General features: G+C 37.8%; 1 protein-coding gene and 1 pseudogene across 5 annotated transcripts in view; one reads left to right on the top strand and one right to left on the bottom strand.

Annotated features, from left to right (window-relative positions):
• ECT2 (epithelial cell transforming 2) overlaps positions 1–16,267 on the top strand; it is a 70,805-nt gene that overhangs the window by 34,784 nt on the left and 19,754 nt on the right. For all 5 annotated transcript variants that reach the window (XM_062211727.1, XM_062211736.1, XM_062211709.1 and 2 more), the window contains 6 exons: positions 2,658–2,726; positions 4,160–4,270; positions 4,870–4,966; positions 8,505–8,586; positions 12,450–12,528; positions 12,694–12,813. In XM_062211727.1, the coding sequence (XP_062067711.1) occupies positions 2,658–2,726; positions 4,160–4,270; positions 4,870–4,966; positions 8,505–8,586; positions 12,450–12,528; positions 12,694–12,813 (558 nt within the window). The remainder of the gene's footprint in view (positions 1–2,657; positions 2,727–4,159; positions 4,271–4,869; positions 4,967–8,504; positions 8,587–12,449; positions 12,529–12,693; positions 12,814–16,267) is intronic.
• Positions 15,809–16,174, bottom strand: LOC133748868 (small ribosomal subunit protein eS26-like; annotated as a pseudogene).

The raw sequence follows: 16,267 nt of genomic DNA, 5'->3' as shown, positions 1-16,267 counted from the left end.
TTTTTTAGCAGCTTTTTTGAGCTGCAGTTTATATGTCTTTGCCTTTTTTTTTTTTTTTTAAGATTTATTTATTTATTTGAAAGGTAGAGTTAGAGAGGCAGAGGCAAAGAGAGAGAGGTCTTCCATTCGCTGATTCACTCTTCAGATGGCTGCAATGGCCAGAGCTGTGCTGATCCAGAGTCAGGAGCCCTTTCTGGGTCTCCGATGTGCGTGCAGGGACCCAAGGACTTGGGTTATCCTTCTCTGCTTTTTCAGGCCGTAGCAGAGAGCTGGATTAAAAGTAGAGCAGCCAGGACTTGAACCGATGCCCATATGGGATGCTGGCACTGCAGGTGATGGCTTTACCCACTATGCCACAGTGCTGGCCCCACCTTTTTTTTTTTTTTTTTTAAGATTTTATTTATTTGTTCGAAAGAGTTACAGATAGAGAGGGAGAGATATTCTATCTGCTGGTTCACTCCCCAAATGTCCACAGTAGCCAGAGCTGGGCCAGGCTGAAGTCAAGAGCCAACAATGGCTTGAGCTGGGCCAATCTGAAGCCAGGAGAGGATCTTCTTTTTGGTCTCCTGTGTGTGTGCAGGGCAGAGACCCAAGCACCTGGATCCTCCACTGCTTTCCCAGGTGTTAGGGAGCTGTATCAAAATTGGAGCAGCCAGGACTTGAACTGGTGCCCACGTGAGATGCTGGTGCCACAGGCAGAGGCTTAACCCATTGTGCCACACTGCTGGCCCCAGGATCCAGGAGCTTCATCTGGGTCTCCCACGTGGGTGGCAGGAGCCCTCCAGGCACATTAGATGGATTGGAAGTAGAGCAGCTGGGACTCAAATCCACATCAATATGGTATGCAAGGGTTGTAGGTGATTACTTTATCAACTACACCATAGTGCCATCCCCTCAACCTCAACATCTTTGATTATAAAGACAAGAAAGTCTAGTTAAAATCACACGTTTCACTTTACCCACTAGGATGGTTATAATTTATTGGTGGAAAAAGGAAAGGCAGTAGCAAGTGCTTTTAATTCATTTATGTTTTCTTTGATGGATTGTGCTTTTGATGTCATAACTAAAAATTTTTTCCTGCTACAGGACTTTGAAGGTTTGCTTCTGGAACTTGTTTTATTTGAGATGAGATTTTATGTTCATCTTTTTTCATTTGTTTGAAAGGCAGAGTATCAGAGAGAGAGAGAGAGAGAGAGAGAGAGAGAGGGAGGGATATTCCCTCTGCTGGTTCATTCCCCAAATGGCCAAAACATCCAGGGAAGCCAGAAGCCAGGACTTCCATCTAGGTTCCCCATTTGGGAGTCAGGGGCCCAAGTACTTGGGCCATCATCTGCTTTCTTCCCAGGGCCATTAGCAGAAAGTTGGAATGGAAGTAGATCAGCTACGATTTGAACTGGCCCTCCAGTATGTGATCTCACTGTCACACATGGTGGTTTGACCTACTTTGTCACAATCCCAGCCCTTAAGTTCATCCTTTTGTATCTAGTATATATATTTCCAAAATATATATTAATTCATTAAAAAATAATAACAACCTCTTTATATGGTAACATAATTGGTATGTTCTTTATGAAAAAATAAATATTTAATGAGAAGAGTAGTGTTTTACATTGTTCTTTTGTTTGTTTTTTACTGTTTGGCCTAATAGAAGATGATTGTCCTATCTGCTTCTACATTCAGTCTGTTGCAATATCACAAATCATGAAGCCTCTAGAAAGCTACTGTTTATTTGTGAGAGAATGACAGTGTAAAAGTCAAGTAATGTCTTTGTGTTATAATGAAAATAGTTTTACTCTCATGGATCCCATTGATCAGGTATCCCAGGGCTCTTCGGATGAACTTTAAGACCTCTGAGATGAACTTTAAGAGCCTCTTTAAAATCACATTGGATGATTTCTACTTTAAAATCACTTAGAATTCCAATTTGTATATTTCATTTCTTGGCTTCTCATTTTATTATCTTTGTGTTTTATTATTGTATAAAACTTTTAAATGTCTTTTAATTTTTATAAATATATGATGCTTTAAGGTTGACTATGAAGATTTTTATAGACCAAGCATGAGTAAAGTCTGATTCGTGGGCCAAATCCAGCTTATGGCTTATCTTCATAAAGATGGTCTCACTGGAATGTGGCCACACTTAATTGTTTATATATTATATTATCTATCATGCTTCCATTCTACAAAAAAAGAGTTGAGTAGTTGAGACAGGAACAAATGACTTCCAAGCTTTAAAAGACTTTCCATCTGGCCCTTTATGTAAAATTTGCTGACCCTCATTATAGATTATAGTTTTTAATCACTGATGTTAAATAAAATGCTTCAGCAGTAAGATTAAAGGTAGTTTTCTATAATTAATATTACCAAATCAGCTTTATAGATAATAAGATACTGACCTATCATAATGGGAAGTTAGGCCTAGTCTTATTGACTTGACTTGGCTCTGTTTATATTTTCTTAATCATTTTTCAAAGGATGTTTTCTTGGTTGTCAAAAAGTTAATTCCTTGTTGAAGAGAAGGAATGGGATATTAATTATTTACCCTATCAAATTAAGAGAGTTTGCAAAGTACTTCTTTTCATTGGCTGAGAAATATTTAAAGATGTATAAAAGACTGTCATATTTAATCTTAAATGTTTCAATTTGTGCTATTTCAGGACGATCTTGAAGACCTTATTGTTAATTGGGATGAAAGCAAAAGCATTGGTGACATCTTTCTTAAATATGTATGTATCTTATTTCTTTTTTAAGTTTTTGGGTTAAAGTAACTCATCAAGGACTGGCAGGGTAGTTTTTTTGTTTTTAATTTTATTTAAGGTATATCAATTTCATGTACTTTATATATACAGAATTAGGAACACATTGATGATTTTATAACTTGACATGGTTATGTTTACAAAATATATTAGAAATGTTTTTGTTTTCTGAAACATGCTTTCTACACGCAATTTAACACTTTGACAGCACAAGATTATCATTAGAAGAACATTAACTGTTGTACTGTGCCATAATTGCTTAAGTCTATGGCCTCAGATGTATGATTTTTGAAGCTTTCTTTAATTTTTTATTTTTCTCTTTTTTTAGTTGACATGCTTTTTTGCTTTTGCTATATCTGTTTAAAGATTTGTAATTAATTGTTTCTTTACTAAGATAAAAATCATACAGCTTAGGTTTATAAAATAAATTTATTTTGATGAAGTACTATTAATGAGATTTACAGTGTAAGTTTCTCCGAATCTCCTTGAATAGGATTTGTAAGTTCCAGTGCCTTGAGTATTGGCATATGTAGTTTCATTTTCTGAAGCCTCTTTTCAACTTTATTTCTTTCCATAAAGGTCGTAGGTATTTTTTCTGGTTGGTTGAGAATTTCATGTATGTACATTTTTTTGGATACCTGCTAGTCTCCTGAATTATCCAAGTTACTGCTCCTTTTCTTGCTTTTATTTTTTAGGCATATAATTGATCTTTTAATGGCTATTTGGATTCTTTAATAAATAACATGCTCTTGGGTTCCGTGTTGATTAGCTGTAATTTAATATTTTCTGAGCTTACAGAAGTTTTAAAATTCTGATTTGTTTGTATCAAAACATAAAGCTTTAATATATTTTTTCCCCTTTCTGGATCTTTGTTTGCTTAAAAAAAAAAAAAGCTTTAGTTAAGAGAGAGAGAGAGAGTGAGTGAGTTTCCTGTCTAATGGTTTATTCCCCAAATACCTGTGGCTGTTGGCACTGGGGTGAGGCTAAAACTAGGAGCCAGGAACCTAATCCATGTTTCCCACTTGGGTGGAAGAAAACCAGATACTTGAGCCATTACTGCTGCCTTCCAGGGAGCACATTAGCAGAAAACTGGAGTTAGGTGTTGGAGGCAGGTATTAAACCCATTCTAATGTGAGATGCAGACATCTTAACCACTAAGCCAAACACCCACTCCTTTGTTAGCTTTTAAGTTTTAGACTATGTGTATTGATTGATGCTTTTTGTTTGGCAGTTAACTCACTCTTTAGTGAGAGTTTTATGTGATGAATTTCTGTATTTCACTTGTGAAGAAACTTTTTTTTAAACTTTTACATACAGTATGATTGTGACTTAATTATTTTTCATTGTCTAAGGGTGACATGCATAGCAAATTAATGTGTTTCTTTCCTATTTCTTCTTCCTAGTCAAAAGATTTGGTAAAAACCTACCCTCCCTTTGTAAACTTCTTTGAAATGAGCAAGGAAACAATTATTAAATGTGAAAAACAGAAACCAAGATTTCATGCTTTTCTCAAGGTAATAAATACACATTTCTTTCAAATAAAAATCTGAGGATCATTTCTTAAGGAATTCAATAAACAGCAACAAAAAAGTAAATTATAACTTTAATAAAACTGTATCAGTGGAAGAATATGTTAGTGTGTTAATTTTAGTTGTACTTGTGGGTGGCACTTTTTAGTTTTAGAAGATTTTATGATATATTGTGTAGTGGATGCCAATAGGCAGCCGAGTGTTCTGTGTGCTTGTTTGAAAAAAGATACACATGTTTTAAGTCTAAACACACCTATCAGATTTTCAGTGAGATTTTGTCTTTAATGATTTTTTTCCCTAAGCACTAAGTGTATCCAATAGTGTCAGTGTAGTTAATATTTTAAAACTTTTTTACTTGTAAGTGATGTAGACTTATGAGAAGCTTGATGGGATACATGGAGAGTATAGAGAGGAACTCAAAGTCTGTGTCAGATGTCAACCTTTGGCTTCCCAAGAGGTAATTTCAGGCCCAGCATATCTTTTCTACTGAAACACTAATTATAAAATATAATCTCATAAATATAAGATGGCTAATCTATGGAGAAAACATCTTTTAAATTGTTGAATAAATTAATTCATTTCAGATAAACCAAGCTAAACCAGAGTGTGGACGGCAAAGCCTTGTTGAACTTCTCATCCGACCTGTGCAGAGGTTACCGAGTGTTGCATTACTTTTAAATGGTACTTGTCTGTTCTATTATAATACTGTATTAGATAATGTTTCATAGGATTTTTTTTAAAGTAGAAATCTTCTCATTTTCCAATTTTTTAGATTTTAGCATTCAAGTTTATATGTTTTTTACACAGGAAAATCTTTGTGGATTATTTAAAAAATAATCACTGGTGCTACAAAAATTTAGCCTGGCCTGAAATATTTTTTTTAAATTTAAGGCTTTTTATTTATTTTGAAAGTCAGAGTTAGAGAGAGGGTGAGACAGATCTTCCGTCTGCTGGTTTACTCCCCAGATGGTTGTAACGACCAGCACTACACAGGTTGAAGCCAGGAGGCGGAAGCTTCATTCGAGTCTCCCACATGGGTATAAGGGGCTCAAACTCTTGGGTCAACATCTGCTGCTTTTCTCAGGCCATTACCAGGTAGCTGGATGGGAAGTGGAGCAGCTGGGAAGTGAACTGGCACTCATACAGGATGCTGGCATCGCAGGCGATGGCTTTGCCCATTATGCCACAACACTAGCCCCAGTATTGTACTTTTTGTCTTTAAACTTAAAAATCTTCTTCTATTTCATAATGTGTCACTAATGCAAAATTAGTTTACATACAAGTAAATACAAAATTTATCCACAAGAATTACAAGGAGAGAGATGATTCACATATCCCAAGTTTTTTAGTCTTTTCCTGAATTTTACTAAAGTTCTATATATGTGACATTATGCTTACTTTTTTTCACTGTAGATTATTTAGTATGCTTTGAAGCATATATCCATTTATTCAAGAACTTAAACCATAGATAATAGTAGAAGGGAGGTTTATGGCAGAGTATTTTTATTTTTTTATTATTTATTTATTTTTTAAAGATTTGTTTTATTTATTAGAAAGACAGAGTTACAGAGAGAGGTAGAGACAGAGAAAGAGGTCTTTCATCTGCTGGTTTACTCCCCAGATGGCCACAGTGGCCGGAGCTGCGCCAATCTGATACCAGGAGCCAGGAGCTTCTTCCGGATCTCCTACGAGGGTGTAGGGGCCCAAGGACTTGGGCCATCTTCTACTGCTTTCCCAGGCCATAGCAAAGAGCTGGATCGGAATAGGAGCAGCCAGATTAGAGCCGGTGCCAATATGGGATGCCTATGCTTCAGGCCAGGGCTTTAACCCACTGTACCACAGTGCTGCTCCCCCCTCCCCCCTTTTTTAATTTAATTTATTTATTTGGAAGCGTTACAGAGAGAGAGGGAAAGATAGAGAGATCTTGCATTCACTGGTTCACTCCCCAGGTGGTCTCAATGGCCGAGACTGGGCCAGGCTGAAACTAGGAGCCAGGAGCTTTGTTCAGGTCTCCTACATGCCTCAAGTACTTGGGGCATCTTTTGGTGCTTTTCTCAGGCCATTTACAGGGAGCTGGATCAGAAGTAGAGCAGCTGGGATCCAAACCAGTGCCTATATGGGATGCTGGCATTGCTGGAAGCTTTCCCCGCTATGTTGCGATGCCAGCCCCATAGATTTATTTATTTTAAATGCAAAATGAAAGACTGGAGGAGAAAGGGAAAGAAAGAGAAATCTTCGGTCCACTAATTTACTCCCCAAATGGCTGCAAAAGCCAAGGGTGGGCCAGACTTAAGCCAGGATATCTGTCCAGGTCTCCCAAGTGGGTGGCAGTGGCTCAAGGACTTGCACCATTATCTGCTGTCTTCCTAGTGCATAAACAAGGAACTGGATCAGAAGCCAGTCAGCCGGGATATGAACTGGGACACCAATATGGGATGCCAGTGTTACAACTGGCGCCTAAGCTGCTGAACCACAATGGGGGCCCCTGCAAAGTGTTTTTAAGAATAAATTTTGGCTGGCGCTGCGGCTCACTTAGCTAGTCCTCAACCTGCAGCACCGGTACCCCGGGTTCTAGTCCCAGTTGGGGTGCTGCATTCTATCCCGGTTGCCCCTCTTCCAGTCCAGCTCTCTGCTGTGGCCCGGGAAGGCAGTGGAGGATGGCCCAAGTGCTTGAGCCCTGTACCCGTATGGGAGTCCAGGAGGAAGCACCTGGCTCCTGGCTTCTAATCGGCGCAGCATGCCAGCCATAGTGGCCATATGGGGGGTGAACCAACAAAAGGAAGACTTTTTTCTCTCTCTCTCTCTCTCTCGCTGTCTAACTCTGCCTGTCAAAAAAAAAAAAAAAAAAGAAGAAGAATTTTGCCTGTGTTAAAATAAAAAAAAAAGTGTATTCTTTTACATTTAATTGACTGAAGTAGTATTTGTAGAAAATATCAGTTTTTATGTTAAGCATGAAAGCTAAATTAAAAACATAAATAAGTCTGTCATAAGGAATTTTGATTTTTCAATTTTACTATAGTAATATGTACAGCATGAAAGGAAGCTCATTTTACGAATGTTTATATTTTTGTAAACTATTTTAGTATATTGTACACAATAAGTAGTAACTTGTTCCTTTTAGGGTTATCTAATATAGTGAGAATTATAGCTTATAAAATGGTTTTCCAACTCTTAAAGACAGTCTCTTACACATTATAAGAGTGTAAACAAAATGTATTTTTTGCTAGTTTTTAAACCTTAATTATTATTTCATTATGTATTTGTAGAAATCCAAAAAATGTTTAAAATGAACTTGATTTCTAAGTTTTTTGTCCCCTATTATTCCATATAAAAATTATATAGACATGGAATTAGATTGAGCAAATGTTTGATTATAATGTGCTGAATGTGGCACAGAGAACATGGTAAGCATTCTGGATAAAAGGAGTCAGCCTGTTAAGTGTCAATCTCTAAAATAACAAAACAAAACGTGCTGTTAAGGATATTAGATGCTCTCTGTGATGCTGTAAGAGTCTCCTTATGAAACATAAAATAATAATAGAGCTAATTGAGGATCTTCTGTTTTCACACAGCAGTATGGAAAGAGTTTGAAGAATCTAGAAGTTTCCAAATGTTACTAGAAGGGATTGAGAGAGCAGTGTAACAAAATCAATTTATGTACTCTGAAAATTTAGTAAACTATGGAGTTCTTTTTGTTTGTTTTTGTTTTTGACAGGCAGAGTTAGACAGTGACAGTGAGAGAGAGAGAGAGAGAGAGACAGAGAAAGGTCTTCCCTCCGTTGTTTCACCCCCCAAGTGGCCGCTATAGCTGGCTTGCTGTGCCGATCTGAAGCCAGGAGACAGGTGCCTCCTCCTGGCCCTCCATGCGGGTGCAGGCGCCCAAGCACTTGGGCTATCCTCCTCTGCCTTCCCGAGCCACAGCAGAGAGCTAGACTGGAAAAGGAGCAACCGGGACAGAATCCAGCACCCCAACCGGGGCTAGAACCTGGGGTGCCGGTGCCACAGGCAGAGGATTAGCCTAGTGAGCCGTGGCACCGGCCAACTATGGAGTTCTTGACAGATGTGTCAGAGAATCTTTTAGGGAACATTGCTTAAAACATTTTAAGTAAAGATTTGATGCTTTAAAAGTAATCAGCTCATATCAAGAAGGACAGCAATTTTAAGTCTTAGATGGCAAGTCACTGAATTTGTTTTAATCATGGAAAAAACATTGTTACAGATCTTAAGAAACATACAGCTGATGAAAATCCCGACAAAAGCACTTTAGAGAAAGCTATTGGGTCACTAAAGGAAGTAATGACGTAAGTGCATTATCTCAGTCTTATTGTGCCTTAGATTCTTTTTTACTTGGACTTTAACATTTTATTTCTTACCTGGAATTTATTGAATTAAATTGCCAGGACTGATCGGAAATGTGTTACTACTACCAACTCAATCAACTTGATTTGAGGAACTTGATCTTTACACTTAAGCTGCTTACTATAAGTCTAATTTGAGAGACTAGGTTTGATACAAAATGATTTTTTCTGACTATTATCATTAGAGTGAAAACTGTTAGCCCTGAATTGTTTTGCCTTATAGAAGGAACTTTCAAGAGTTTCCTCTTTGATTTGTTTCAATGTATTTATAGATTTAATTAAATGATTCCTGAGTTTCCATGAGGTGCTTCTATATAAATTATTTCTCAAAATATTTGCAAAGGACCTCTTAGAAGAACAGTTACCTGGGCCAACACTGTGGCATAACTGGTAAAGCTGCCACCTGCAGTGCTGGCATCCCATATGGGCACTGGTTTGAGTCCTGACTGCTCCATTTCCAATCTAGCTTTCTGCTGTGGCATGAGAAAGCAGTAGAAGATGGCCCAAATATCCTTGGGCCCCTGCACCTACATGGGAGACCCGGAAGAAGCTCCTGGCTCCTGGTTTGGATTGGCGCCGCTCCAGTCGATGTGGCCAACTGGGGAGTGAACCAGTAGATGGAAAACTTCTCTCTGCCTCTCCTTCTCTCTCTCTCTAACTCTGCCTTTCAAATAAATAAAATAAATCTTAAAAAAAAAAAAGAAGGAAAAACACTTTACCCGCACTAGAGAGCATTCAAAAAGATTTCTCTCATTTTTTAAAAAATATTTATTTATTTCTTTATTTGTAAGAGTTACACAGAGAGAAGGAGAGGAGGAGAGGCAGAGAGAGGTCTTCCATATGCTGTTTCACTCCCCAGTTGGCTGCAATGGCCGGGGCTGTGCCGATCCAAAGCCAGGAGTCAGGAGCTTCTTCTGGGTCTCCCATGTGGGTGCAGGGGCCCAACGAATTGGGCTATCTTCTACTGCTTTTCCAGGCCATAGCAGAGAGCTGGATCGGAATTGGAGCAGCTGGGACTTGAACTGGCTCCCCCATGGGATGCCAGCACTGCAGGCGGCACTTTTAACTTCTATTCTACAGCGCCAGCCCAAGACTATCAATCTCTTGTTTGAGAGAGTGATCTTCAGATTAGTCAACCTTCATGCTTTTGATTTGTTGGGATGAAATTAGTAATCTGGAAGCCATATGATAATTTTCTGTAAACCCACACCTATTTAAAATACTTCAACACACATTATTTACCTTGGTCCTTTCAGCAAACTTTATGAAGTAGATGATCATTGTTAAGATGTCTTTATAAAAGAAAAAAATGAAGAGATTGTTACTTGCCCATTTTATCTTTTCAGTTTGTAGAATAACAAGTAGCTGATGATATTTTTTATTTATGTATAATGTATTTTAGTAAACAAAGATTATAAGGTAACCTAAATAGCAAATAGAATAGTCTTTTAACCAGGTTCCTCTGTTAGAATAGTGTCAAGCTGGCTCCTAGGGGTCATAAGCTGATTAAATAAAGCAAATGATTAAAGACTTCTTTTTCTTTCGACATTATTTTAACTTGCTGAAAACACAAAAATATTTTTTAAAGATTTATTTATTTATTTGAAAGGTAAAGCTAGGAGAGACAGTCAGAGAGAGACACAGAGAGAGAGATCCTCCATCCACTGATTCACTCCTTCAGTGGTTACAATGGCTGGGGCTGGGCATATCTGAAGCCAGGAGCCATAGCTTCTTTCATTTCTGCCATGTAGGCATAGGGCCCCAAGCACCTGGGCCATCCTCCTTCCTAGGCACAGTAGCAGGGAATTGGATGAGAAGTAGAGCAGCCAACCAGCACTCATGCCACAGCTCATCATTCCCTGCCCCTCTCCCAGCTGAGATTTTAATATTGCATTGTGCTAGTGATTTTAAAAACCTTACAGAGTATGATCAAATCTAAATTCTTGAGACTTTTTTTTATGATTTTATTTATTTACTTCAAAGAATTATAGAGAGGCAGGCATGGGGTGGGTGGTCTTCCATCCACTTATTTATTCTCCAAATGGCAGCAACTACCAGAGTTGAGTTGATCCAAAGCCAGGAGCCAGAAGTTTCTTCCGGATCTCCATCATGCGTGTAGGGACCCAAGGACATGAGCTATCTTCCCCTGCTTTCTTAGGCCATAGCAGAGAGCTGGATCAGAAGTGGAGCAGCCAGGACTTGAACCGGTGCCCATATGGGATGCCATTGCACCACTGTGCCAGCCCCAAGAGATTCTTGAACAGTTAGCCTAGGGATTAAATGCTTATTATGGTGATTGAAAAAGCCATAATCTATCAGGTGAAGGAGATAAGGAGATATCAGCAATTCACTAGACTGTGCTATTTATGTAACCCCAAAGAAACCAACAAAAACTTAAAGTTTTGGATTCTAAAAACATTATAAATATTAATGTGTTACAAGCTTTTAGTAACTTAAGCACAGTTTTTTCCATAAACAAACTACATATGTTTAAAGTTTATAATTTTGACATAAATTTGGCATGGAATGTAATTCCATGAAACCACCAATACAATCAAAATCAGGAACATTTCTGTCATCCCATCAAATTTGCTCATGTTACTCAGTAATCTCTTTTTTTTCTCTCTCTTGAACATTCATCTCAAGGCAGTCATTACTATGAATATACTATTGTTCACATTTCTGTTTCCTTTTTTTGTTTTCTACTTAGTGGTTATGTTTATCATTGAAAGAGGGGTATGGGCTGATGCTGTGGCATAGTGGGTAAAGCTGCGGCCTGCAGCACCAGCGTCCGTATGGCCGCCTGTTCTAGTCCCAGCTGCTCCTCTTCCAATCCAGCTCTCTGCTATGGCCTAGGAAAGCAGTAGAAGATGGCCGAAGTCATCGGGCCTCTGCATGGAAGATCTTACCATATGGAATACCAGTATTGTAGGTGTCAGCTTAGCTCACTGTACTGCAACACTGGCTCTACTCTTCGCGTTTTCTATGCAGGGAGGAAACTTTCTAATCTATAAGCTAGGATAATCATAGGGCTTCTCTTACTTGTTTTTTCTCATAGTAATTGGTTTTCAGTGTCTTGGGAACCCTTGTTTCTTTATATTATCATTGATATTCTAGTTGTTTCAGGCACAATGATAAATCTATTCTCTCTTACTCCAGTCTTGCCTGGAAGCAGTAATCTTGGTCTTTGTTTCAATGAAATGGTTGTCATATGACTTGAGTGGTTTGCATAAAGTCTTAATTGAAAAGACTCATTTATTTATTTGAAAGGCAGAGCGACAGAGATAGATCATCCATCTTCTGAATTATTTCCCAAATGCCCACAATAGCCAGGGCTGGGCCAGCTGGAAGCCAGGGACCTGGAACTTGATCCAGGTCTCCCACATGGGTGGGAGGAACCTAAGAACTTGGGCCAAACAGGTGCCTTTAGCAGGAAACGGGATCAGAATTGAAGGAGTAGGGACTTGAACCAACACTCTGAAATGGGATCCAGGTGTTCCAAGCAGTGGGTTAACCCACTGTGCCATAATGCCTGTCCCCGAAAATTTTGTTAACTTCAAGTTTATACAAGTTTTGTGTATTTTAGAAGATATATGCTGAACATGATAAAGTATATAGTAAGGAGTAAAATAGCAAAACATACTTTTTTGAAAAAATGTGGATTTTTTTTTTCAATCTAGTGTGATACTTTTAAGGTCTATTTTCATGATTCACTTATCAGAATTAAAATTCACACACAGATTTTTGTGATGTAATATGTATTTCTATGCAGTTTCATGTTTTGAAAATAACTTTTAATTTTCCAGGCATATTAATGAGGATAAAAGGAAAACAGAGGCTCAAAAGCAAATTTTTGATGTTGTTTATGAAGTAGATGGATGCCCGGTAAATATTCTTTTTTTGAGTATTGTCAATGTACTTTCTCTTTCTTGTTGATTTAATTTAGTTTTTAATACAAGCAAGATCTTGATACCACTTTTCTTTAAAGTACAGCTTCTTAAAAATTACTTGATATGAAGTGATTTCTTCTGTTATTTTAAATCTATACAGGCTAATCTTTTATCTTCTCACCGAAGCTTAGTACAGAGAGTTGAAACGATTTCCCTAGGTGAGCACCCCTGTGACAGAGGAGAACAAGTAACTCTCTTCCTCTTCAATGACTGCCTGGAGGTAAAGTTGTACTTATATGATGTAATAACAATGATGATTTTTGACTGCCCTGAATATTTAATCAAACTTTGAAGTGTAGTCTAGAAGTTAAAGGTAAACTCAACTTAAATAATCATTTTTTTAAAAAACTGAGAATGATAGTTGATTTAATACTATTAATAGAGTGATACATTTCCATGACTTAATTCTAGTCAAAGTGACAATTTATTTCCATGAAAATAAATATGAGAGTACTTCAAAAATTTCATGGAAAAATGTTTATTTTGATGCAGAAACTTTGAAAATCCATGCATAGGTTTTTTCTTTTTCTTTTTAAAGATTTATTTATTGGAAGCAGAGAGTTATAGAGAGAAAGAGGTAAAGACACAGAGAGAGAGAGAGAGAGAGAGATCTTTGATCCATCGGTTTACTCCCCAAAAGGCTGCAAGGGCTAAAGCTCAGCCAGACCAAAGTCAGGAGGCTTGAACTCCATCTGGGTATCCTTTGTGGGTGACAGGGGCCCAAGCACTTGGGCTGTCTTCCACTGTTTTCCTAGGCTATTAGCAGGGAGCTGGATTGGAAGTGGAGCAGCCAGTACAAGAACTAGTGTTCATATGAGATGCCAGTGTCCCAGGTGCTTCTCTCATTGTGCCACAATGCCACCCCCTTAGTGTTTTCATAATATGAATTTTTCGTGAACTTTTGAAGACCCCTTATATAAATACTTACATAAAAATTTTTGTGAACTTCTTGTTTTTATGTGTATGTATTCAGCTTTTTCAAAATAATTATGAATTATTTTTGAAATTTAAGATATTTCCTTCAAAGATGAAAAATTTAATTGAAGGAGATAATGTGATAATTTCATATGTGAATTCCTTATGATCCTTTGATTCTTTGAATTAGCAGATTTTAGAGTAAGAGTTGTCAGTGCATCATTTAGAGTAAAATGACTAATTGTATAATTCTGATTTAAACAAGTGAATTTTTAACATTCTAGTGAAGGATAAACAGTAGTGCATTTTCATCTTGGAAAAGAAAAATGTTTGTTTTGGTAAAACAGGTGTTAATAAGAATACACATTTGAGGTTTCTATTACTGGGTAACTTTTCATTGCCTTCATCAAAATAAGGGGTGGGCTTCCTTTTTTTTAAGTCAATACTCTTCTTTCTATCCTTTTCTACTTCTTTTCTCTTGAAGTGCTGCGCTCTTCTATCAAATACGTTATTATTTAAAGTGCAAAATACAAGGGAACAAGCCATGTGCAGAGCAGTTAGAGGTGCAGTGAAATCTCATTAAAGCTTCAACTTGTTAAATGCAGAGTTTTGTTGTCATGAGTTAATGAAAAATAGTGTCATTTGGTCAGTAAGAGTATAAAAACACAAAAGTAAAGACAGTAATAATATCATACATAATTGGCTGTAGCCTAAAGTGTGAAAGTGAATATTAAGAGGCAGTTAATGCTCAGCTACCTTTTTCCCCTTCCTCAGTAAGAACTTTAGCTTACTCTGCTTTTGAGTACAGGGGTAGGTCAAGGAATCAGTTTTCAATCCTACATTATCTGAATTTGTATTATCATGGGTTTTACTGTACCTAGGTTTTCTGTACTAGTGTTTGTTTGCTTCTGTTAAGTCTTTGAAAAAAATTTTATTTATTTGAAAGGCAGCTTGATAGGGTAGAGGAGAGAGAGAGACAGGGAGAGAAATCTTCATCCACGAGGTCGCTCCACAGGTGGCTGCAACACTTTCCATGCTGAAGCCAGGTCGGGAACTCCATCCACGGGTCTCATATCGGTGGCAGGAAATCAAGTACATGAGCCATCATCTGCTGCTTTTCAGGCAAATTAGGAGGGAGCTGGATCAGAAGTGGAGTAGCTGGTACGCAAACCAACCCTCCGATATGGGATGCTGGCATCTCAAAACAATGGCCTAACCTCTTGCACTACAATGTCTACCCCATCTATTAAGGGTTTTTTTTTGTTTGTTTTTCCTGTTGAAATCCCTAGGTCACCTAGTTCGATCATCCATCCAGTAGATTAGGTTATCTGTACTTCTTTGCCAATCCATTCTGTTTTTCATCCTGTTGTTCCCAAGGGAGCCGTGATTTACTTTTAAATGGTTTCCTTTACTTTCTTGAGTCCAGTGAGTTTTTGTTCTATTCTCTCCTTGCCTCTGTAACTCAGAATCATATCAGCAGAAATTTCTCTAACTTTGAATTTACTCTTTTTTTTTTTTTTTTAATTTGAAAGGCATAGAGACAGAAAGAGGGAGGCAGAGAGAAAGAGATCCTTCATCCTCTGCTTCACTCCCCAAATGTCCACAATGGAGTTTCTAGCTTCTGGGTTTAACCTGGCCCAGCCCTGGCTCTTGTGGCCATTTGGACAGTGTGAGTAGATAGGAGTTCTCTTTCTTTGTGACTCTGTTTTTCAAATAGATAAGTCTTTTAAAAAAAAAGGAAAGAACTTGAAACTGTTTAATTGCTTTGCTTAGCCAACTTACCTTGAAAGTACTTTCAGATACTACAGTGGAAAGAATTATTTTAAGAGTCTTTATTGCTTATTTTCACTGTAGTAATGTAAATTAACTCCTTGTATTTGGTATATATAGTTGATGTAAATCATAGACCTGTTTAATTTCTGTTTCGATATGAATATGATATGCTGACTAGCTTTTAAGTCTTTTCTCATTAGCCCCAGCACAGAATAGTACATTTTTTAGTCATACTTTGTCATTTTCATGATGATGTCCAATGAATCTCAATTTAAGTAACTTAATCTAAAGTCAATTTATATTAATGTCTTTCAATTGATAGTTATGACTGTAAAAGAGGCTTTAAAAAACACTGGCAAAATAATATATGAAACTTGCCATGAAGCAAGAACCCAAAATTAAAAACCTTATAAAATTTGAAAAAACTAAATACATCCTTAGATCACAATATATATATATATATATATTGTGATATATATATTCTATATAAACGATAGATTTCCACTTTATTTTTATAGAGAATAACTTTTCTTCAGCCCTTAAAGATTACACTCCTTACATGGGCTTTGGCGGAGGCCATGGGGCAGCACCAGCAGGTCCAAATCCGGGAGGTGGTGTCCGGTCCTTGTAGGCTTCACGAGATCGATCTCTGACCACCTTTCTGTGAATGGCGCAACTCACACAATAATGTAGCTTCACATAAGTAGGCATCGAAAACGCTCGCTTCGGAGATGTCCCTGATGGCTGTGGCCTCCACTATGTTGTGGATGGCGAAGTTCTTAATGGCCTTCCTTGTCCTTGGGCATGCAGCGGGCGCAGTTTGTGCAGCGAATAGGCTGCACGTGGCCGCAGCCCTTTATAGCACGGCCATTGTTCCGTCTTTTCTTTGTCATCTTGAAGCCAGGGACCTGATTTTGCTGCTGTCTTCTCTGTTGTCACCTTATGTGTCTCTTCCTTTTGCATGAATGCTCTGTTTAGGTAAACTT

The sequence above is a fragment of the Lepus europaeus genome, chromosome 2 (genome assembly GCF_033115175.1).
Source record: "Lepus europaeus isolate LE1 chromosome 2, mLepTim1.pri, whole genome shotgun sequence".
NCBI lineage: Eukaryota > Metazoa > Chordata > Mammalia > Lagomorpha > Leporidae > Lepus > Lepus europaeus.
This window is presented reverse-complemented; position numbering and strand designations above follow the sequence as displayed.